The sequence below is a fragment of the Acanthochromis polyacanthus genome, chromosome 21, assembly GCF_021347895.1.
Source record: "Acanthochromis polyacanthus isolate Apoly-LR-REF ecotype Palm Island chromosome 21, KAUST_Apoly_ChrSc, whole genome shotgun sequence".
In the NCBI taxonomy this organism is placed as follows: domain Eukaryota; kingdom Metazoa; phylum Chordata; class Actinopteri; family Pomacentridae; genus Acanthochromis; species Acanthochromis polyacanthus.
Window position 1 is genome coordinate 9,570,270 of NC_067133.1, and position 25,075 is coordinate 9,595,344.

The window sequence follows — 25,075 nt, forward strand, 5'->3', positions numbered from 1 at the left end:
TGGCACATTTATACTGATTTAAATACAGGAAAAAGTGATTTTAATTATGCTAAAAAAATAAAACCAATTCAAAATTGGGAGTTAAATCCAGCAGTGCTTTTTAAAATGTTTTTTACGGTCAACATCTAAGTTAATGCTTTTTTATTTTTTCCTTTTTTCTGCGATTTCACTGATTATTATCGAGAAATTCAACAACGCCAAAAAAAAGGAAAATCTGTAAAATTACAGTAAATTATTTTTAATGTTCTTTATTTTACAGTGTGCACAGAAAAATATAAATTTTACTGATTTTTTTTCAATAGTTTTTGAAATACACAAAAATACGCTGTGACTTTACACCTCTAATGTCAAATATGTTCTTTTTTTTTTTTTTACAGTGCAGCGCTTTACAGAATCATAGTGAAGCATTTGAAAATAGAATCTGCATTAAGCGACAAATAACAGACAATCAATCAATTATCCCTTTAAAACTGCCCTCACATGCAGGTTCATCAGTGTGAGCAGATAATACAATAACACTGCATAAAGCCTATTATGAAAACACACCAGTTCAGTGTGTAAACTGGGAGTAGTGGTCTGGTTTACCCTGAAAACCAGCACCGCTGTGAGTGGGCGTCGATGGGGGGGATGGGGCTGCATTATAAGTGCATTAAGGCCGCGGAACAGAAGGCATATTGTTTATTTATTTACCTAATTGGATCAAGTTATGCTTCGATGTATTCAGAAGGAAGCGAAACCAATTGTGATTTGTTCTGACTCTGCTCTCCCACAACAACAACAACAACAAAAACGGCAACAACAGGAGCAGACCCAGTTGCCAGAACTGCAGATAAATCAGATTATAAATGTCGCTTCTTCATGCAACGTTCGCTGGCTGCTGTGTCCGAATGTTTGCTGGTGTTTCAGGGGAGACCCAGGTGTGCTCATCTCACCGGGGATGGGTGAAAAACGAGCAGGAGGCAGGAGGTTGCTGTGGAGATGCCACCACCAGCAGCAGCATCAGCAGCAGCATCCCGATTCGCTGCATTGTGAGATCTCTCTATTTAGGAGGCATTAGTGGAGTTAATGTGGGAGAAATGAGCTCGATGACCGGCAGAGTCCAAGTTGGCACAAAGAGGCTGCAGGGAGCGAAGACCCGGAGGCCCCAGAAAGAGCTGATAGAGGCTCATCCCGGCGTCCTTGGGATCCGGATCGCACCTCCCGAGCCCCGCTAGAGGTCACCGCGGGAGGTCACCGCCGCCGCATCCACTAAATGTCCCTTCTGGGATCAGCTGGCAGAGAACCAACCCGGAACCAGACTGTGTGTTTGTTGCAGGAGGCGTCCGACTCCGGCCAAATCTCAACCAGTCCCCAACGACCTTCAGGTCACCTTGCCAAAATAAATGTCAGCAGAGGGGCTCCAGTTCTAGGGAGGACTGGAGAGCTTGTTTGGAATGATGCTGTTTTAGGTTGCATCCGGTTTGTACTCAGATTAAGCAAGGACCACCTGCTGTGCTCTTTTTATTATTATGATTAGTTTAAAAACGGCATAAAAAGCCCTTCTCCTTTCCCTTTAAGACATCACACCCTCCATCACTGCTTTCCCCTCGAACGCCTCTCAAAGTCACCTCCCCACCTTTATCTTCCTCCCATCCTGCTTCCAGACATGCGAGGTGACGACCTGCACTTCACTCCTCGTCTTTCTGGAAGAAACTTCTGCTGGCACCAAATATGAAATACAAGCATCCAACCCCTCCCATCCACCCTCCACCCCTCCACCAGACTCCCGGACCCCATCTGCACTCTCCTCTCTCCAGCCCCCTAATTGCATATGCACAAATGCAAATGCCTATTAATTAATTACTTGACTAATTAGTGCAGTGGTATTTTAGGGCGATAAATCAAGTGGAGATGGGGGCAGGAGGAGGGCTGCTGCATCCACAATGAACCGGTGGGAGCTGCTACTGTACCACGAGAAGAAGAAGAAGAAGAGGAGGAGGAAGAGGTTTTAGGAAAATGCTGAAGGTAAAAAAAAAAAAAAAAAAACAGAGGTGGAAGAGTGACCTCTGCTCCACCAACTGTGCCTCTCTCTGGCACATTTCCAAGCCTGGATGCTCCCATTTTCAGGGGGAAAAAAAAGAAAAGGGAGTAAAAACCCTGAGCTGCACACTGATGCATATTTATACTCAATAGTACAATGAGCATAACAGTTGGCAGCGTTTGCGATACTGATGTGATAATTGTGGCACGTGAATAATCCTGGAAGGTGTGCCAGGCCCCCGTCACGTATAGGTGCCCGCCGAGATCTCCGGACTGAAATATTCATTCCTGTTTGCTCGCCCAGACAGTGTGGTCCTAATTGCAGCATCTGGAAGCTCCACCTACTCCCTCCTCATTCTGGCTCCGGCTGAGGGGGAAAAAAAAAAAAGCTTGTCAAACAAATCGATCAAAAATATGTAAATAAATAAATAAAAAGTAAAAATCTGAGAGGAAGGATACAAGAATAGATTGGATTGGAAAACTAATGTGAAAAAAAATGGTTAAAAAAAAACCCCAAAACAAAACAGTAAATAGATGTCAGATGTCAAAACAGTCAAACAGTAAAATTTAATTATCTGTAAAAAATAAATGAATGTGTGGAAAATACAGTTTTTTTATATGGACATTATTCATAGTTCATAGTAATATATTACATTTTTATTTTTCTGCATATTTGCCATTTTTCAAAGAATTGCAAATACCTGCAATATATGTATATATATATACACACTTATACTTTTAAATCAGCTGATTTAAAAATTGATTTTACAATAATACTTCAAAATTGAGATTTAAATTAGGGAGTGTTGGCTTGTTGTTTTGCAGTGAACATGTAAAATAGAATTTTTTTCTTACAATTTTTTCTGCATAATTACCATTTTTGAATTATTAATAAACTTGTTTTTTCTTTCAAATAATGGCAAAGATCTGTAAATTTGCATCTTTTTTTTGCTGATTTAAATAATGTGAGAATAGTGAAATTTTAAAGTACTATTTGTAAAAATATTAAACATTATTTAAAGTTTTGTTCCTGTTTTATTTATGATCATTGTAAAATATGTGTATTAAAATATCTGTAAATTAATATTTTTGCTGATTTAAATAAAAGTTTTAGCCTGTTTTATTTATGGTCATTATAAAAAAAATAATTGTGTAAATTTTTCTTTAAAAAATAACATTTTCAGTGATTTTACGAGTTATTATCTGTAATGTACGAAAACAGGAAATATCTGTAAAATAACAGGTTAGAAAAAATCGAAATTGTCAATTAAGGAAGTAGGAAGTGTTTTTTTTTTGTTTTTACAGTCAGCATGTAAAATATTACTCTTCTTTTTAATTGCATTGTGTAATTTTTCTAAATGTGATTATTTTCTGTCTACCAAAAAAATTTGTAAAAAATGACCAAAACAGAAAAAATTAGTAAAATAAGTAAAAAAAAAAAATTATTACATACCTAACGTAAAGAATTTCTCTTTGAAATTATAACAAACATCTGTTAATTTATAATTTTACTAATTCAAATAATATGAAAATTGTGTCATTTTACAGCTAAATGTTAAACATGATTTTAAACTTAAAGTTTTGACCTGTTTTATTTATGCTCATCATAAAAAAATAAATGTGCACATTTTTAAAAATTATTTTCTGTCATTTTACTAGTCATTATCTGTAATTTACCAAAACAAGAAAAAAATCTGATTCATTCAAATTATGATTTAAATAATTTGAAAATTGTGTCATTTTACAGCCAAATGTTGCAAAGCAACAAAGTGCTATTTGTAAAAAATATTATATATATTTTACTTTTATCATGTAAATTTTTAAAAAGAATTTTCTGTGGTTTTACTGGTTGTTATCTGTAATTTACCAAAACAGGAAAAATCTGTAAAATAACAGGTAAAATAATAAGAATTTGTCTTTCAAATAATAGCACAGATCTGTGAAAAAAAAATAAAATAAAATAAAATTAATAAAAAAAATTATCTTGGAGCCTCTTGTGAGTATCTGTTCTTTTTTTAAACAAAAAAAATCTGGCTTGATTTCTCCTCACTTTCATTCGAAAAAAAGAGCCCATTTTTGTCATTAATCTGCTTCATGTCACATTTCCCTGCATTTCATCCTCAGCGCCTCTGATTGGACTACTGATCTCTCTGTCAGCACGTCTTCCTGTCTGTCTCTTTTTCTGTCCACAAGCCTCTGGAGTTTGCTTTTTTTTTCTCTCTCTCATCAATTCCCGTGCCAACCCTCTACCCCTCTCCCAGCCTGGCCCGAGCCCGAACCATCTTGTGGGATTTTTTGGCTTTTAATTATAGTAAGAGAGGATTAATTATGGCAGTGGAAACAAGGGGCCATGCATTATTGATGCTATGAGTGAAGGGCTGGAGGGGGTAGAGGGTGCTAATTAAATCACTGCCCTACTGCCATCATGTCCTCCTCTGTCTCAGCCTGCACCATGTCTTCCACCTGCTACGTCTCCAGTATCCCACCCTCACCTAAATACATAGAAAATCCCTCTCTCTGTCGGTCTTAACATGCTTGCATTTGTGTCTTTCTCCACATCAAAGTGATCAAAAAGCACCCTCACCTTTGCAGGAATCTTCAGTGTTGCAGAAAACTTGTGATTGCGAGTGATTTATTTGTCCGTCAGAAATAAAAAGCCCCTCAGTGGTTTTTAAATTTCGTCCTAAATGAGCACCTCAGTTTCAATTTCAGCCCCCATTAGGGAAACCCTTCATCCTCGGCCTGTTTAATGTGACAGAAGGCCGCCATCTACTGGAAAATACCCACAACTGCTGGGTTTTTACTCACTGTGGCTCATTTTTGCTGCAGTCTAAAGTTCTGCACCTTTATTTAAACTGAAAGGACTTCCAGTCGTCTCGTGTTCATTTTCCTGTCATCCTTGCGTTTTTTTCCAGACTCTGTAAGTAACTTTTGTTTGATTTAATCTCCTTTTACCTCCACGCCGCTGCACGTGTTTCCTCATCCGAACGCTCCACACCAGCGTTTTAAATTTACCGTCTGAAATTGTTCGGGCATATTTTAATAAATAATGGAGGAAAAATGACGACAATGAGACACGAAAATAGACGAAACAAGATGCGAAATGGCAAAAAAAACAAGTGACAAAACTGTTTTAAAGACATAAAATGATCAAAATGTGACAAAAACTTTTTGAAAAACAGACGCAAAATGACAAATGGGAGACAAAAATTAGACAAAAAATTGTGTCTTAGAGTTTGTAAAAGTATAAAGCTTCACTTTATTGCTATATTTTACTATTATTAAAGCGTCCACACCGAGTTTACTAAGGTTACCTCAACTTGAATTTAGTTTGAAGCCAACTATTGCAGAATTAGAGTTTAAGTTACGCACACTATTAGGCTGATGCATCTACCAACATTTTTACATCCAATTCTAATAATGTTTGCAGCCTAAATAGTTGATCAAATCAGGTAAAATTAGATTTCTCACAATACAATCCTGCTTTTACTTCATTTTGGTGGAATGTTCTCTATTTGCTGGGATTTTAGGTGGTTGTAGTTGCAGCTTCAGACCAGCAGGTGGTGCTCATGTATTTTATTTCAGCCTCACCTGTTGAGGCTGAGCTTTCCCCTGCAGGTGTGTCTGCCTGTTCATTGTGTTCTGGTTTGTTATATAACTGGACCTGGTGGGATGAGTGCAGCGTTGACTGACGTTCAGTGAGAGTTTCTGTGTTCAGCAGAATTAAGACGAACAAAGCCTCTCTGTGATCCAACTAATGGAATATTTCACCTTTTACACTCGTGTTTGTCCGTAAATCCCCTGAGAATCTATCAGCTTATTACACTGTAAAACAAAACGGCAAGGAGAAAAAGAAATTTAATGTGAAATCATTAGAAGTAACAGTTTCATTAAAATACAGTAACTTTCTCATAATTTAAATACACTGATTTTAGTTTCTGGTGTAATGTTTTATACAGGATATCTACATGTGTAAAAATATTAGTAATGACATCATAATATGACAAAAATAAGATTAATGCTGCAGAAAAGTGCCATTATTAGTTTGATTTGAAGGTCAAAATGCTGTGATAAAACTAGTCATTCAGTTTCGAATTGCAAGAATCTACACTACAAAATAAAAAAAAATTCTTTAAGAATGCTTCCATTTTATTTCACTTTTTAAAAGGGATTTTGAAATGCATAAAAATATTCAAATACAAAAAATGGACAACATTAATCTAAAGGTGAACGTATTTTTTTTAATAAATAATGTCAACAAAAATATAAAAATAATGATATACATACACTCAACAAAAGTATAAATGCAACACTTTTGTTTTTGCTCCCATTTTTTATGAGATGAACTCAAAGATCTAAACATTTTTCCACATACACAATATCACCATTTCTCTCAAATATTGTTCACAAATCTGTCTAAATCTGTAATAGTGAGCACTTCTCCTTTGCTGAGATAATCCATCCCACCTCACAGGTGTGCCATATCAAGATGCTGATTAGACACCATGATTAGTGCACAGCTGTGCCTTAGACTGCCCACAATAAAAGACCACTCTGAAAGGTGCAGTTTTGTTTTATTGGAAAGGGGGGGGCACTTGGGCCACTCCATCCACAACATTGACATCAGAAAACTGCTCACCCACATGACGCCACACACGCTGTCTGCCATCTGCCCTGAACAGTGTAAACCAGGATTCATCCGTGAAGAGAACACCTCTCCAACGTGAGCATTTGCCCACTCAAGTCGGTTACGACGTCAAACTGGAGTCAGGCCGAGACCCCGATGAGGACGAGGAGCACGCAGATGAGCTTCCCTGAGACGGTTTCTGACAGTTTGTGCAGAAATTCTTTGGTTATGCAAACTGATTGTTTCAGCAGCTGTCAGAGTGGCTGGTCTCAGACCATCTTGGAGGTGAACATGCTGGATGTGGAGGTCCTGGGCTGGTGTGGTTACACGTGGTCTGCGGTTGTGAGGCTGGTTGGATGTACTGCAAAATTCTCTGAAGCGCCTTTGGAGACGGCTTATGGTAGAGAAATGAACATTCAGTACAGGAGCAACAGCTCTGGTTCCTGCTGTCAGCATGCCAATTGCACGCTCCCTCAAATCTTGCCACATCTGTGGCATTGTGCTGTGATAAAACTGCACCTTTCAGAGTGGCCTTTTATTGTGGGCAGTCTAAGGCACAGCTGTGCACTAATCATGGTGTCTAATCAGCATCTTGATATGGCACACCTGTGAGGTGGGATGGATTATCTCAGCAAAGGAGAAGTGCTCACTATCACAGATTTAGACAGATTTGTGAACAATATTTAAGAGAAATGGTGATATTGTGTATGTGGAAAAATGTTTAGATCTTTGAGTTCATCTCATAAAAAAATGGGAGCAAAAACAAAAGTGCTGTTTATATTTTTGTTGTGTGTATGTACATATATATATGGCAGAGAAGTCCTCCATAATGAGCTGGGGTTTATTGTACAATTTTAATGCAAAATATATTGTAAAAATTTTACAGTAAAACTGGTATATTTACTTTTAAATTGCAAGAATCAACGTGTGTGAGAGTGTGTGTGTGTGTGTGTGTATATACACACACTCACACACATACTGTATATATAATCCCTTTGGCTATTTTTAAGATTTTTTTTGGAAGATTTTTACTCATTTTTTTGATATTTACAAGAATTTTCTTGACACATTAGGGGGATTTCTTTTTAAATAAATTTATAGTTCATTTCATTATTTTTACATGTGTAAGTGTCTTTCCTGAAGTGCCTAAATTATGCATATTAATATTTAAAAAATAGGAAATAATTTTTTAAAATTACTATTTTTCTGATTTTAGCTGTTTTTATTAAATTACAGATATCTGGTAAAATCCCAGAGAAAAACACATTAATTTACCCGTTAACTGTAAAGTAAACAGGCTGCAAATAATGTAAAGAAAAAAAAAGTTTTTCTTTCACAAAAGAAAATTCTAGCTTTTTTTGCACAGTGTGCTGCAGTTAGAGAATTATTCTGCATTAAAGACACAATTTTCTGTTCGATTATAAATCACACTTTGATTTTTCTTGATGCTTAAATCTTCATTCAGAATCCAGACCCAGAATGCATCTGGTCTGCAGCAGGTCAGGTGTCGTCTGCAGGGGGTCCGAGGTTCCTAAGAATGACTTTCATAACAGGGAGGTTTCTGTCCTGCTGACTGACTGGCACATGGTTAAAGATGCCCAGATAGAATTACACACTTTCCTCCAATCTGTCTTTGGACTCTCTCCAGGTTGTGTGTGTTTGTGTGCAACGTCACACGTTTAGTACAGCGTGTCCTACTGGAGTTATTATCAAGCTCTGCTTTCTCAGCCTGCGAGTGCCATCTATCTTCAGAGGCTTTTTCCTTTGCTTCTGCCAAAACGCTGATTTAATGACGCGCCTGAGACGTAACATAAACACAGCAAGGTGCAATAAAAATAGAGGCAGGAGGAGTCCACATATAGAAGAGTTTAACCAGAGCTAGGAAATACAACCAGCAGAGGTGTTAACAGCAACAGACACATTACAGGTGGACTTTATTATATGTTTTAATGTAAAAAAAATAGTCGTAAAAATGTCAAATACTGCTGTAAAACCAGTAATTCAGTTTCAAATTGCAAGAATCTACCATAAATTGTGCTTTTAGATCAAGTTTAGAAGCAACTTTACATGTAAATCTTGTGTATTTGACACATCTTAAATGTTAAAAATGTTATTTTTTGTGGTATTTCACATTAGACACGTAAATTCACATTCAACTTTTTATCATTTTAATTAATATTTTCATGTATTAAAAATATTTTCTTTAAAATATACGGCACATATGAAATAAATAAATATTTAAATAAATGATCTATATTTTTAACAGTGTACGCTTTAAAAATATGAGTTTGTAATAGTTTTTAACTGCAATTTTCCAAAAAAAAATAATGTGGTGTTATTTTACAGATCCTGTTTTGTGAAATTACAGCTATTGAATAAAAACAAAATTTTGTTTTTCTTAAAAGTAACATTGGAGAGTATAAGTGCACAGTTTTTAAATTTAAAAATATTTATTTAAATCAGAAAAATGCATTTTTTTTATTTTACAGATTTTTGATATTTCGTTATTTGGATGAAAAACATGTATTTTAAGGATTAAGAAATAGTAAATCTCCTTTTAAACAGATGTGACATGTTTTGTTAAATTACAGATAATTTCTAGTCAACTCAAAAATGAAAATTTACATATTAACTATTAAAACAGACCATTATGATATGGTTATTTTTGGTTTTGCTATACAACCATATTTAAATTAGTATTTTTTCTGTGATTTTTTTTATAGTAGACTTTCTAAAGCTCTTATTTTTCATGCTACTTTACATCAGACATGTAAATATACTGTCCGGTTTTGGAAATTTTAAATATCTATTTTAAAATGTGTAAAAACATCTGTAAGATAAAAAGAATATCAGATAACTAGTAAAATGTCGAAAATCAGTATTTTTTTCAAATTGTAATTTTCTTCAAATAACATTTATGTCTGAGTTAATAAATCTGTAAAGAAAAAGAATAAAATATCTTACGATCAAACATTATTAAAGAAATAGATTTTAATATGTGGCCATTATTTACAATTATGGCCTGTATGTTTTTGTTTGTATTTTATTTTGTTTATTTTTTTTATCAGCATGCAAATTAGAATTTGATTTCAATGTATTAATTTTAATGATTTTAAAGAATTTTGTAAATATTATTTTATTAAATATCTTATTTTTCAGGTTATTTTACTTCAGACATGAACATTACTGTCTATTTTTGTACTCTGTAAGACCTCTGTTTTAAAAAAATACATAAAGAAGTCCTAACAACACACTGCAGGTTGTTAAATAACAGAGGTCACATCAGTTCAGAAGGCTCAGAATCAAAAAAAAAAAAAAACAGATCAGAAATGAAAAGTTGGTGATCCTTTTATGCCCAAATTGGTTGATAAACCCACGAACATCCATTCGGTTTCCAATTAGAGCGATTTGTTGTCAGTGTGTCGTTGGTAATTTAGTTAACGTGACAGATGGCCCGAGGATTTCATGACGCCTGGCTGCTCTGACACTTCGCTGCCGTAGATTGGAAGGCTTACCTGACAAATTGTCTCTCTAGCAATCCAAAAAATAAAAAAATGAAGTGAACGAGGAGGGACGCCGGTGTTTGCAGTGCAGCATTTGAGGCATTTTATCTCTTTGACATTTGTCAGTGCGTCTCCATATTTCATTTTTTAATCCAACAGAACTCCAGCTGCTCCTGTCGAAGCCCCCCGAGGGGTGAGTTTTGCAGGATTTGCCCAAGAACAGAATGTGTGGTTGGATTTTTTTTTCTCCAAAATAAAAATCTGATTTAGTGGTGCCCTAAATCTGATTTTCTGGTGCTCTAATCCAGCCAGTATTTATTATGCAGCACGATGTCTCTGTTCTCAGTCGACCTTTAGTAAAAAACTAAATATGCTGTGAAAGTATTCCGTTTTTAGCCCATCTACTGCTGTTTTTATTATTATTAACACATGTTTGCGTTGTCTCTGAGACTCATTTTAATCACCATCATTGATTTTCTTTAATTCTCTCTCTCTGCAGTTGAACTTTTCTGAATTTTACACTCATTTTATACTTATTTGCACCTAAATTCCTAACTTAATCCGCTCTTATTCTGCCAGAGAACTGGAGTTATTTTTACTTTTCTAAATGCCTCGTCTTATATTGAAGTTTCAGATCACAGCTGATCCTCCGCTTTCTTTGCTTGTTCAGTCTGTGTTTGGTTTTTATCTCGGTTTGTCCTTCCAGGTGTCACTTACGCAAACAAAAGCAGAGCAGAACGGGGTCTATACAGAGCAAACACAGGAAAATGTCTATTTCATGAACTTTATCTGCAACTTTTTTTGCACTAAAGAACAAGACGCGCAAACCGGTACAGAACTGTGCAGCAGCAGCAGACTCACAAAAGCTACAAAGTCTTATCAGAACTTTGTGTTCTGCAGATTTGCTCGTTATCTCAGGCGTGGATTTTAACATTTTAGACCAAAACGTACAGTAAGAAGGACAAGAACAGAACTTTTAGATGTGTTCAGCTGAGGCCGGTGAAGTATCGTCAGCCTGGCAACTCTAATCCTTCATGATGTTGCATTTTACTTTAGATCAGGCTGTTTCTGTCTCGTGTGGCTGCTTGTTTATCTTGGTTGCAAAAAAGGCCTTTAAAAACATGCAATAAGGCCTAAATTTGCTTAAAATTTGCAGAAATACCATCCATATACAAAAACCTAAGAGTTTAACCCAGATTTTCATGCACCAAAAGAAGAAGAAGGTGGAAATGTATTCCAAAGTGAAGCCTGAACTACTTTTATACTGTATATTGTGCATTTAATATACAGAAACCTAATAAATCAAAAGTTTTCTTTGATTTCCTTTGAGCAGCACTTGAACAATGAAAAGAAAAAACTGTCCTTTAGTATGAAACTTCCAGCAGAACCAGGTTAGGGGAGGGCAGCTGCCTGTCTTTACTGGTTGGGCCGAGGGTAACATTTAAATAGAACAGTTTTCACCTTTTTTTTACAAGCAACATATAAATTAATACTTATTTTCTGTAATTTTATTATCTGTAGTTTACCAAAACAAGAAGAGACTGTACAAATAACAGTTTAAAAATAGTTTACCATCTTTTTAGTCCGTAATGCGCATATATTTTCTTTTAAATAATGGCAAATATCTGTAAAATAATTCTTATTTTGAACTATTTTTAAAACTGGAATTTTACAGTAAGTGTAAAAAAAATTATAGATTTTTGATGTGGGAATATTTTGCTCAATTTTTTTCAAAGCTTAACATGTCCATGAAAATCTTTTTTCCTGTGATTTCACTAGGTTTGATCTGTAATCTAACCAAAAATCTGTCAAATAACAGTAAATTATTAACAAACTTTTACAAAAATATTCATTTTTTTACAGCATATGTAAAAATTCACCCCTGTACAATTGTTACAAATGCGAAAATTAAGTATACAGACCAAAAGTGTTGTTTGCACCAGGCTGTAAATGTGTTTATTTCTGCAGTAAAGTTAGACGCTAAACATAGAGGTCTATGGGAGCAGCGTGACTTTGGAACCAGCCTCTAGTGGATAATCAAGGTATTGCAATTATGTTCACTTTAGTGTTTTCTTCATTTCCCTGTGTTGTTGCTTGAGCATGTTTGTTGTACACGGCTGACCAGAGTATTTAATAAGGAAAAAAGTCAGATAGTTCTATTATGTTTGTTTTGTTCACGTTGTTCTGCAGGCATTTCTGAACCTAGACCTGAAACACTGACTGACTAGTTGTTGTCTTATGCATTACTCGTCATTTTTTTTCTGTCATCTATTATGTTCTATTTCCCCTTTACCCTGCCCCCGACCAGTCAAAGCAGACTCCGACCTCCCCTTATCTGGTTCTACCGGAAGTTTCATCCTAGTAAAGGGTAGTTTTTCTACTCATTGGAAATCCAAAGAAAACTTTTTATTTATTAGGTTTCTCTGTGTGATTTTTAGATGACATATGTTACGAATTGATGCTACGTATATAAATAAAACTGAACTGATGCTTAAGCGAATATTGTCTGATTTTGAGGTTTTCTACCCAATTGTGAAACCTGAAATCGTGTGAGGAGACAACCTTTACATTTTGAAGTCTTAAAAAAATAGTTGGGATGACTTTTTTATCCCAGATTTATCCAAATATTATTGATTAATATAGATGCGGAGAAAGCAAAGACAATGCAAATGAAGGAATTTGACATCTATCCATTTATTTAAACTTATCCAAGGTTGGGTTTCGGTAGCAGACATACGGTTTCTCAGCAACATCTTCCAGTTCTTCTTGGAGGACTGTGAGGTGTTCTCAGGCCAGATGAGATCGAAAGTCCATCCAGAGAGTTCTGGGTCAACCCTGAAGCTCAGTTTCCCAGAAAAAAACTCTAAAAGACAGCGCCCGAGAGGAGGCATCCTAATCAGTTGAGCCACCTTAGCTGGACAATCTCCAAAGGGTGTCTCCTTACACAATTTCAGCCATGTTAAGGAGAAAACCACATTTTGTTTGTTTGTATCCACAATCTCAGTCTTTTGGTCATTACCTCGACTTCATGACCATGATGAGAGCTGGAACGTGGACCAACTAGTAAATCAAGAACTTCGCCTTCTGGCTGAACTTCCTGTTCACCACTACAGTCGGTAAAACACCCAAATTAGTGTTGACTCTGCACCAATCCACCTCTGCTTCCTGTCACTCTTGACAAAAGTCGGGACGCATCTTAAACAAACAGCATGTAGAATGGGTATCCTCACTAGCAAAACACATCTGGGGAATGAATTCTGCGAGAAAACTGCCGATTGCATGAAGGATTTCTTGGAAAAGGGACTTGAAAATCTCTTGCAGTGACACACAACAAGCAGCACGAGGTCAATCTAAAGGTGCATCTACAGGTTCAACAGAGGTGAAACCGACTTTCTGCCTCTTCCAGTCTGTTTTTATCTAGTCTTAGCCTCTTTGTATTTACACGTGGTCACCAGCGTCACCGGATTCTTTCAAAACGTGTAGTTTCCAGTATCCCCTTGTTTTTATCCTGAAAGATGTTCTATAAAGCTGCCGACTCATAAAGTGGTAGTAACACTTTGAACCACTCTGAGAGATGCGATAAGGAGGCTTTCCTCTCTCATATTCAACCTTTTGTCTTGACACCAGCTGATCACAACTCGCCCTCAAACCAAACACATGTCCGGCATATTCGGCTCTCAAATCTGTATCTGATTTGTTGTGACGAGAACAAAGGCGCCGAGGTGCACCTGTGTTTATTGCATTCCCTTTAAGAGGCTCCCGATTCATAAAAACAGGCTTCCCCCTCACATTAATCATCGCTCTATCGGCTGATGGAAATTACTCAACCTGTGGTTTCATTAAAGGCTGGCATTCTGCGGCTTGTAGCTCACCAGAGCTTATTACACATTCCTCCTGAAAAATTGCTCAATTCCCAAAAGTTATGCAACCGAGCAGCGAGCGGCTGAGCGTTTAGTTTTTAACAGACCTCTCAGGCTTCATGCATGTGCAGAGATGCAATAATGAGCTTCCACCTGCAGGCATCCAGAGCCGGTTGGTGTGTTGTTTTTTTTTGCTTTTTTTTTTCTCTGGACAGGAGTGGCTTTGTGGCAGAAAGATCAGCCTCCTTCATCCGCCCCCGCTCTTAAACTGAATAAACAACACTGTGGCATGTTACCGGCGGGATAAACACTTGTTTAATGTGTTTCTGGACCGTCTCAGTACCACACATACCCTGACCTTCTTTGTTCTGCCCCGGAGGCCCCTCCAGCCACCTATACTCCTCTTCCTCCTCCTACCCGTCTACCACCACTATCTCCTTCATTCCGGCTCATGCCAGAGCTCAGCGCTGCCCCGAGGCCAAATCCGTTGCTCTCCACTGTCCAAATCCCTCTACCATGTGAGTGAAATAACAGCGAGGCCCTGAAAATAGCGCCGAAGCTTCATTCGCTTTATGTCGCCATCAACGATCTGCCTCCTTTAGACCTTCGTGCCCTGCAGAGAGGCTTAGTGTCCCATTTCAGACTGGTTCTCCTTTTGTTTTAACGTGCAGAAAACTTTTATCCCTTTTGTTTGTCATCTTTGTCATCAAGTCCAGGTTTTGACAGGAAAACACCCTGAGTGTTGCTCTGTGATGGTGATGATGATGATAACAGGACAGCCACTGGTGACAGCATCATACTATCATCCGTAAATCAACACTGAAAAAAAACTGCAGTTCTGGCAGGAATGGCCTCAAGACAATTTATTTTTTATGTAAAACAAACTGTGAAAAATGAAGCATGAAAATAGGATATTTTTTTAGATGATTTACAAACATTAAATGGTGTAAATTACCTTTTGTGAAAATACAGATTTTTGATGTGGATTTTTTTTTTAAATATAATTTTGTAAAATATATATATATATATATATAGTGGATGTTATTGTGGATTTTGGCCTGTTTTATTTATTTATTTACAGTCAACATGTAAATTTGTCCTTTTTTTGATTTTACAAAATTATTTAAAAATTATATAAGGATAATCTGCAGAGCAACAACCACTATTAAGTCCTTTTGAAAAACAACAAATATCTAATTACTGATTTAACTACAATTAAAACATTGTATTTTTCCAGCTAAACATGGTAAAAACAAAAGAACATTTATTTTTAAAAAACAGATTCTTTGTTTAGTTTTCTGTGCTTTTACTAGTTTTATCCTCGAATTTAACAAGACAGTAAAAATATGCAAAGCACCAGTGAACTGCTCACTAAATGACCGCTGAAACCCGTTGAAAACATCCATTTTTACAGTGCGTTCATGTCGGTAGCGTGAGCTTACGGCTGTAGATCCCTTTCCACTCCACATCTCTCGTTTATCTGCCTCCTCCTCCCTCTGCACAAATCTCTCATTCACAAATAGAGGCCAAAAGAGGCTCAGCTGATGTGATGAGATTATGATTTTTTTCCCCCCCTCTCTCTGATTACAAATCAACTTCAGCTTAGATAGGTAGGAAAACACAAACCCTCCTCCTCCTCCTCCTCCATCCATCTCCATCCTCTCCTGGCCCAGACTCCTCCCTCACCCCCGGTGTCTCCTCCCTCCTCCAGAGCCTCCTCCCACTTTTCTACCCCCCCTCCAGCAGCCCCATCTGAGCCTCATTCAGTCCGGCTGCTCGGCTTTTAACGACAGCGCAACTAAACCAGAGCAGAAGCCGAACCTGAGAGCTGCAGGAGAACATCAGGAGGCTGTTGTTTTTGTAGTTTTACTCCCAGACAAGAAGAAGAAGAAGCAGAAGAAGAAGAGAGTGAGGAGTGGGACTACCCAGCAGTGGGAGGTTAGAGACACTTTCGGCTGCTTCCTCCTCCTCCTCCTCCTCCTCCTCTTGGCTGGGAGTCAGAACCCCCCACCAGGACCACAACCATGGAGCCCACCGAGGTCGAGGGGGAGCCCAAGGAGAGGAAGAAGATCCACTTTGCGGTGCCATCCTCGGCGCCCACCAACCTGGACCCCCGGCAGGTGGAGATGGTGAGCAGTCCAAGAAAACCTCTCACTTTTAGCTCCTGTTTAGAGTTGAACTCCTGCACAGAAAGCGGCTGTGTGTGTGTGTGTGTGTGTGTGTGTTTGTGTTTGTGAAGTGCTTTTGGGCAGGTTTCTAGTGCAGAATTTCACGCGTGTTGAGAAACCGTGATGACATTTCCCCTACTGCGTGCTTCCTCATGAGATTATCTTCTCATCTTGACCTCTCCAGCACAAAACTCATTATCTTGTTCTTTTTGGAGCTGCAGCAGTCCTTGACATTTTGCAAGCACAAAACTGTTAATAATTACTCCTCTTTTTTTGGCTGCTTTTCCCTCTCTGACCTCCACTTTGAGCTTTTTTTTTTTTTATCAGCTCTGTTTTTTTTGTTGTTGTTTTGTTCTGTGTGACTCAGCATCTGTGATTTCTGGGAGGACAACTCTGATCTTTCTTTTTGGCTCCGACGCCCAGAGCTCTTATTTTAGATCAGGGTGGGGATAAAGTGGGCCAGAGCCGATCGAGGCCAGTGGCTCGATCCTCCAGAGATGGACAAAGCAGAGCAGATGTGAAGAAAAGCAGAGAGACAAAGATGTAAAAGATCTGATCTCTGGGCTTCACCTGTCTGAGGTCGCCTCCCTCAGCACCTGTCCTCGTTTCTCAGTTTGCATAAAACAGGATTTAATGAGCAGAAATGCCCCGAGATGCTGCTTCGTCCTCTTCCCGCTTCTTAAAAAATGTCTAAGACTTTCAGTTTTTGAAAGTTTCCTCCAGACAAGTTGCCGGTTTTAAGATCAGATAAGATAAGATAGACTTTATTGATCTCACAAAGGAGAAATTTACTGTTACAGGGCTCTTGGGAACAAAAAACAGAGGAGTGCAAAAGTCACGAAAGTGCAAGAACAAGATAATAAATATTGCACATAATAACAGCTACACAGTAGTGTTATATAGTCTGATGGCAGTGGCAAGTTGCTTCATGTCCTGTTCTCGTTTCAGACTAAAACACTGAATTAGAGACTGAATGACTCGCTGAAATGGAAATGTTTTGCAACTCTTCACAAGACTTCCACTCCTATTTACACAGAAACACGCTGCACACTGTAAAGAGAAGGATATTAGCTTCTACCAGTCTACTGTTATTCTACAGACAGTCACTGTTTTTTGACATTACAGAAAAAAGACTTGATTTACATGGTGACTAATAAAGACAAGAAAAAAAATGTCACTATAACTAAACATAACATTAAAAAAAAAATCAGCATTTCTTACATTTTTTTGTTTATTTGAATTGTAACATTTAACTGTAATCTTACACCTTTTTCGTTACTGTATTTAAATTTTAAAAAAACATTATTTTGCAGGTAATCGCTGTTTTCTGAAAGACTTATAGAGCTTATGTTAAAGGTTAAAAAATATGAAAATATTTTTAATATTAATTTACAAATTTTCCCTGTTTTATTTAATTACAGAAAAATTAAATAATTTACTAACAAACAGATGTAACTATAAACAATGTTCACATTAAAAAGAATATCAATTAATATTTTTAATTGATTTTAATTTTAATACTTGGCTGTAATATCACACAATTTTCTTTACTGCATTTACATTTTGGGGAAAAAGCAATTTTACAGATATTTGCTGTTATTTGAAAGACATGATATTTAAAAATCTAAAAATATTTTACTGTTATTTTACAGATTTTCCCTGTATGGTTTTTGTTAAATTGCAGAAAAAAATATTAATTTACACGGCAACTATTTTAAAAAAAAAAGACCCAGAAAAACTCCTTATTTTACAAATATCAGCGGTTTGAATGTATTTTTCACAGTTGTTTCCAGTATTCATTGTTTACAGTGCATCTTCCTCCCCTGGTATTTTTCTGTATTTCTGTGCCCTGTCACTGCGCTCTGATCCTATCGTCTCTGCCAAGAAACCACAGGATATCAATCTACCATATGTGAGCTGCTCCTCCGTTGTTGGTTTTAAGACCTTCTTGCTCAATCGGACTATTTTTAGGCTGGACTTCCTCCAGCAGCAGCTTCACCTACAGACTGAAGCTTCTGCAGTCACACGCTTGAACGTCAAACTCTGCAGCTTCACGTCGCAGGTGGATGAAGCTGAGGGGGCGTCTGGGAAACGTTCAGGAGAGGATGTGTTTATGTGTGTTTGACGGCAGATTGCATCTCTTCAGATCCTTGGGGGGACGAGTGGGTGGGCGAGGGTGACGATTTACGGCCTTCCCTTCCCCTCCCATCGCAGCAATTGCCATCGCGCACAAGTCCACGGGTCTCCACTGATGAGCTGCATTTTTCAACCTGTTGCACAACAGCAACTTATTGTTCTTTGCATTGGTGGTTCCTGATTGTCCTTCGAAGGCGTTTAAACCCCCTGGAGCCGCCTGACTGAGCCCTTGTTGCTATGGAGATGGGCTGCACAACTATGCCGCCAAAAAGCGTCCGAAAGGTCGACTTTAATAGACGGTTGAGAGGCTGTTTGCATACGTGCTGCTACGTGTTTCGGTGAATTCTCCTCCGTGTGCCTCCCACTCGGGGAAACGTACGATAATGTGGGAGAAAAAACAGCAATTGTTTGTGCTCGAAGGTGTAAAAAAATCATCTTGGCGAACGTTTTCTCACCTGAATGCAAGACAAACAGGAGGCAACAAACGGCAAAAACATCTATCTGTGCCTATTTACAATAATAATAACTTCATTTAAACAAACATATAACAAAAAAGCAGTCAAACCAAACAGAAAATAAAAAGATCAGAGAAGCAACAAGTGGTTAAAGATGCAAAATGCAGAATTTCAATATACACAAGTTAATAAAACAAACGGCAAAACCATGAAAGAAAGTCTGCAAAATAGGTCCAAGAAGTAATCGGTTTATTTGTATTTACCTGCAGATTGTCTTTGTTTAAATTGGTAAAATATTTGAAATATTTATTGCTTGTGGTGCTCACAGTTGTGGATAAAGTACCACATTTAACATATCTTATAAATTTAAAAATTAAGACAAACATTTTAATGTTTTCAGATTATGTGGGAGAATCCACACTGTAAAAAAAAGTTTTTAGCTGTGTGGCAAATTTGTTTAATTATAAGATCACACCTTTTTAAAAAAAATTGTAAAAATACAGATTTTTGATGTTTTTTCATGGTTGACATGAAAATGATTTTTTTCTTTAATTTTACTAGATCCTATTTAGAAACTAACAAAATGGAGCAAATCGGTAAAATAATATTTTTGAACATTTAATATGTAAATTACCACGTATTTTCTATGATTTTTAATAAAAGTATTCTCCTGAATTTAACAAAACTGGGATAATCTGTAAGGTGACAGCGCATTGTTTAAAACAAACTACAATTGTAAACATTAAGTTTTTTGTGTTTTACAGTGCAGTGATCCCATACTTTTTTACAAACCTAAAAACCTTTAACTCCGTACATTATCCAAGGTGTTGGTGCATTCAGATGTTGGACTGGAGTTAAATTTTCTCACTTCATCGCCTGGTTTGAGCGACTGCTTCATTACGTCACTGTTACTTTACGATTAAAGCTTCTCCTTAACGCCTCAACGTCCTCAACTGGGACTTTTAAGACTCCAGAAACACCTTTTTTGTTTTCCACCAGCATCTCTGGTGTATTTTATAGTTGTGGCAGCCGTCCAAGTATCTCCTTCACATTTTCTTCACACAAACAACTTTTTAACGTCGTTATTCTCTAGTTTCCTTCCTTCCTTCTGTGGTGGGTTTACCATCGACAAGCACTAATTCTGTGTAGTTCTGCAAAGTTCTGGTAATGTTTTCAGCCAGAAGTTTTCCTTTAGTTTTTTTCATATTTCACATTAATGGGACAAAATGTTCCACTTTAGTTAATAAATCACAATAATAGAATCCTCCAAACATCCTTTGACTGTTTTTTCTTTTACTTTTAGCCCCATGAGGACATTATTTGAAGAGATAAACATCCTTAAAACGTTCTTTGAATTGAGTTTGATTTTTCGTAAGTTGCATTGAGAACCTGTGAGACGGTTTGGAACAGAAAAATGTTCTAAGATGTGTTCCTCATCAATGTCCCCAAAATGTCCTCAGAACATTGCAGTAAACTGTTCCACCTTCGTAAATGTATCGCGACAGGAACGTTTTATTAAAAAAGGTCTTGATTTCATCTGGAAATATTCTTTAAACGTTGGTTTGAGAACGTTCTTCAAACATCTTCCAAATGTTCTAATTAGCTAATTTACTATATGCTAATTAGTCTTTCTGTCTTAGTTCATTTTCTGGCCTCATAGGAACACAGTTGATGGATATCTAGTTGATAGAAATGATAGATATCCTTCAAATGGTCTTTGAACATTAGAATGAAATGTTTTCTTTAAAACTTGATTAGAACTTAACCAAAGTTGTTTTGTTTTGTTGTTTTTGGTGAGAATGTTCTGCAAATGTCTTTGTGGTAAGTTTGTTTTTTCTTATTAGTTCTCAGAATCTTCCGCTTGAAGACAGCATAAAGTTCTCTAAAGACGTTCTAAAACTGTTCTGAGGAAGTTCTACAAAGTTCTGGTGATATTTTCAGTTCATTTAGTCCTCAAATTGTCTTCTTAAAGGCAGCATTAAGTTCTCTAAAAACATTTTAAAATTGTTCTGAGAAAGTTCAGCAAAGTTCTTGTAAAGGTTTTAGTTCATTTAGTCGGTGAATGTTCTTCTTTAAGACGGGATGCAGTTCTCTAAAGACGCTCTAAAAATGACTAGAGAAAGTTCTGGAAAAGTTTTCAGTTCATTTAGTTCGAGAACGTTCTTCTTAAAGCCCACATGAAGTTCTCGAAAGACGTTCTAAAACTGTTCTTGATGCTCGGATGATGATGGTGATGCTTTCAGTGAGAAACTTTTTTTAGTGTCCAAAATGTTCTTCTTAGAGACTGGATAAAGTTCTCTGTAGACGTTCTAAGACAGTTCTGCAAAGTTCTCGGGAAGTTCTCAGTAGGAAGTTTTTGTTACTCCCAAATCGTTCTCCTTTAAGACAGGATAAAGTTTTTCTACACTGAACGTTGCATCGTGAAGTTCTTTTCTTTATCATGTAACATTGTGAGAACATTTTATGGAATAATGTACTTCAACAAAATCCTTGAAATAGGATAACTAATAATACATAATGTTACAGGAACATTATGCTTAGAACAATTTAACAAACAAAAAAGCAGGCTCGATAGCATTTGAAAAACACTTTTCGCACATAGCTTTGAGAATTTTCTTACTTTGTTGTCATCATCCCAACATTTTCTTCACATCTACCTAAATATCAACCTCAAAATGTTCTTTAAACATTAGAATGACATGTTATCTTGAAAATGTCATTAGAAGTTGTAGGTAATGTTGGCATGCAGATCACTCCACCTCTATCCATGTTAACGTGGTCGTGGAGGTCACGGTTCAGGTTCTCCTTCACCAGCGTTCCCTCATCGTCTTCCCACCTCCGCCTCCACCACCCGTCGCTCCGCCCCGCCATCTTCCCGTCATCTTCCCGTCATCCCGTGGCTTAAACATCAAACAGCGACCTTTGATGCAGCGAGTGTTTGTGGGTAAACATTAGCTATCTGAGGAACTGTCAACATGGAGAACATCTCCCTGCACAGCTTAGGAACGTCCCGTAGAACTCTGACTCACTCCGTCCGATGATGTGATGCATAAAAAAAAGGCAGTCTGTGGATATTTGTGGTGGCTAAAAACTAATTGGGAAAGAAATTATGAAAGCGCTGAAACCACAACGTTGTAATTGCAGTTTGGACACAATCAATGGTTCTCTGTGTTGTGAGGGTTACGTATGTGTTTGTTCCTCCCTGTTTCTGACAGTTTTGATTAGTGAGTGACTCTGGAGCAACATGTTTGTGGTCTATATCTGCTCAGAAAAGTTTCCCCCAGTTGCTTTTTTTTTTCCATTTCATCCCAGCAGAGCAAAGAAAACCTGTCTTTTATTCTGAAAATCTGCCTCTGCCATCCAAACGGTCCATCAGCTCCTCTTGGCTGCAGTGTGCTCAGAGGTGTGATGTGTAAACAGCTGAGGAGAAGCATAAATATTGAGGCCGGGCGGAGTGATTTGTCACTTGATGACACTGTACACAGCGAGCTGAAGATGTGCCGTAATGCTGCACCTCAGGCTTCTACAGCCACAAACGCAAAGCTGATAGCAACCTTCAGAGCTGCAGCCTCCAGCACTGTAAAACACTAAAAAACAAAGCCCATAAAAGCCGAGGAAATCTGGCAGCAAACGGCTAGACATATGCATTAAAAAACAGTAAGAAATGGCGATAATTAAAAAAAAAATAGTACCTTAAGAATTCCTTCTGGCATTCATATTTTTTTTTTCATATTTTATATATTTTTATTCTTGTAGAATGTTTTGTTTTTTGCTTCCTATTTTGATTGGCATTTTATTTATTTAAGAGAGCCTTGCACAAGAATTCCTATGTGCTCAGACTGTCTGCTTGCACACAAATGACAAAAGAAAAATCTTGATATCTTGAAATTACGACATATCTATAGAAATAGTGATTTTTATTTATTTTTTATAGCTGATTTAAAGGCAGATCATTGAAATAAACCCTTGTTTAACAGGGAAAAAAATGTAAATTAACTAAATTATTTATAATTTTTTAATCCTTAATATACATATTTTTAAATACAATATCTGAAAATACTAATGTTTTTACTGAATTAATTGCATTAAAAAGAGTATCATTTTACAGTTTTCCGTAATTTTACAAGGTATCTAATTTTATTTGGTAAAATCTGTGAAATGACACTTAAAAGTATACTTACTTTATTTCAACTCTTCAAATGATGGCGAATATCTGTATTTTGTAGATTTTCAGTGTGGATGTTTTTTTACATTTTAATTCTTTTCAGTAATTTTACTAAACAGAGGAAATATGTGAAATAAAAAAACATATATTTGACATTTTTCAGTCCTCAATATACAGAAAGTTTCTTTGAAATCACAGGAAATATCTGTAAAATTAAATCTAAAATAAAATTTAAAAAGATGATTGAAATACAGAAAAAAAGTGTGATTTTGTACAAGAAAGTATTAGTATTCGCAATTATACAGATCACTGATGTGGATGTTATTTACATTTTATATTAGTTTATTCTTTCTGTTCTCAATATTTTCTGTAACAATTTCAAAAAAATATTTAGACATAAAAACATTTATCTTTTACAGCCCATTTCTGCACATTCCCTCACTTCTATCTGTGTGTTTCTATCTGTAGTGGAGCAGAGGAATCATCTGCAGCTCTTTAACCTGCAGAAACAATAGTTATGTGCGAGAAGAATGTCAGGATTAAAGGGCGGCAGCAGGACAGAGCTGCTGGAGGATCAGAGCAGAATAATCAGGAGTTATCACCCGGTGACGTCTGGACCTGAACCGGTCGGACCGTCAGGGCCGCTGGAGGCCGGTTTCCTCGTTAAAGAGCCACCGGAGGGTCAGAGCAGCTGGAGCGTGACTCAGAACAAACGAGATTGTTCCCAATCCCTGTTTCATCAACACACCGTAGACGCAGCATTATGTTATTGTTGTAATCTCCGATTTTCAGCGTAATAGTTGGGTTGGTTTTTTTTTTTTTTTCCCCCAGCATTTATCTGCCTGAAACTTAATGATCTGAACAGCAGATCATCTTCAGTTTGTCTGACTGGTTATAAAACTGATGAACTGTGGCATTATGTCAAGAATACAACATGCCGGTACTGTGGCTCTACATACTATAAATATTTCAAATTTTTATATTTATTATTTCTGTATTTGTCTCCTACCTGCTCTGTGAAAAACACTGCCTGCAGTTCAGCCTCAAAAGTTCCCTGAATTTTTGTCATGTGACTCTTGGTCACAGCTGAGTCATCAATGGATTATCAGCTGCACCAAACTATGCAAAATTTTTGGATTTTTACTGAATGTGGTTACTGCAGGTCACTTATTAGTGCCAGCTTTTTAAATTGAGACATGTAGAATAAAGTTTGATGAAATATGGAACAGAATGTCCCAGATGTGTAGTTCAAGGCCCACTGGAAAGTTGATGATTACATTTTTTTTTCTGTTCTGTGCAGTTTCTGACCGATACATTTTGTCATTAGGTCAGTTTATATTTTTACAAAAACATGACATTCTTTCCAACCCTGCAGGCTGGTTTTGGGTCTCGGAGGCATTTTTCTTTTAGATATTTTAAACACAGCTGAGTCAACAATGGATTTTCGGTTGTGCTGAAAAATGCAGAATTTTTGTATTTTTTTTTATATTTATATTTATTATATTTTTATATTTTTGTAGAATCTAGTTATTGCAATTATTCGTTATTGATGTTTTTTTTGAATGATGAAATATCTCTGTTTGGTTAAGTTTCCCAAACATCAGATGAGTAGTTGAAGGACCACTAAAAAGTTGCTAATTCAATGATTGTGGATGATAAATGGTGTCATTTACTCCATTTTTTTTTTTTTTTTTTTTTACAAAAACAACATGCGTTCAACCCTGCAGACTGGTTTTGGATCTCAGAGGCATTTTTCTTTTAGGCATTTAAAACACAGCTGAGTCAACAATGGATTTTCAATAGTGGCTCTACACGCTATAAATATTTCAAATTTTTTAAAATGTATTTCCATATTTGTGTCCTATCTCCTCTGTGGAAACACTGCCTGCAGTTCAACCTCAAAAGTTCCCTGATTTTTTTTTTTTTTTTTTTCCATGTGGCTCTTGCTCACAGTTGAGTCATCAGTGGATTAACAGGTGCACTGACCTTTGCAGAATTTTTGTATTTTTACAGAATCTACTTATTGCAAATTGATTATTTTTGATGAATTTTTGAATGACTGTTTGCATCATTTTCTCGATGGAACCAAGCGTCACAGAGGAGTAGTTCAAGGACCACTGGAAAGTTGATAATTTGATGATT

General features: G+C 36.8%; 1 protein-coding gene across 2 annotated transcripts in view; it reads left to right on the top strand.

Annotated features, from left to right (window-relative positions):
• The first annotated feature begins 15,750 nt into the window (after positions 1-15,750).
• Positions 15,751-25,075, top strand: part of ppp1r1b (protein phosphatase 1, regulatory (inhibitor) subunit 1B) — a 35,383-nt gene continuing 26,058 nt past the window's right edge. Inside the window, exon 1 of one of the 2 annotated variants that reach the window (XM_022193617.2) lies at positions 15,751-16,138. In XM_022193617.2, coding sequence (XP_022049309.1) covers positions 16,034-16,138 — 105 coding nt within the window. In that variant the 5' untranslated portion in view covers positions 15,751-16,033. The remainder of the gene's footprint in view (positions 16,139-25,075) is intronic. The other variant, XM_022193618.2, reaches the window with a different exon arrangement.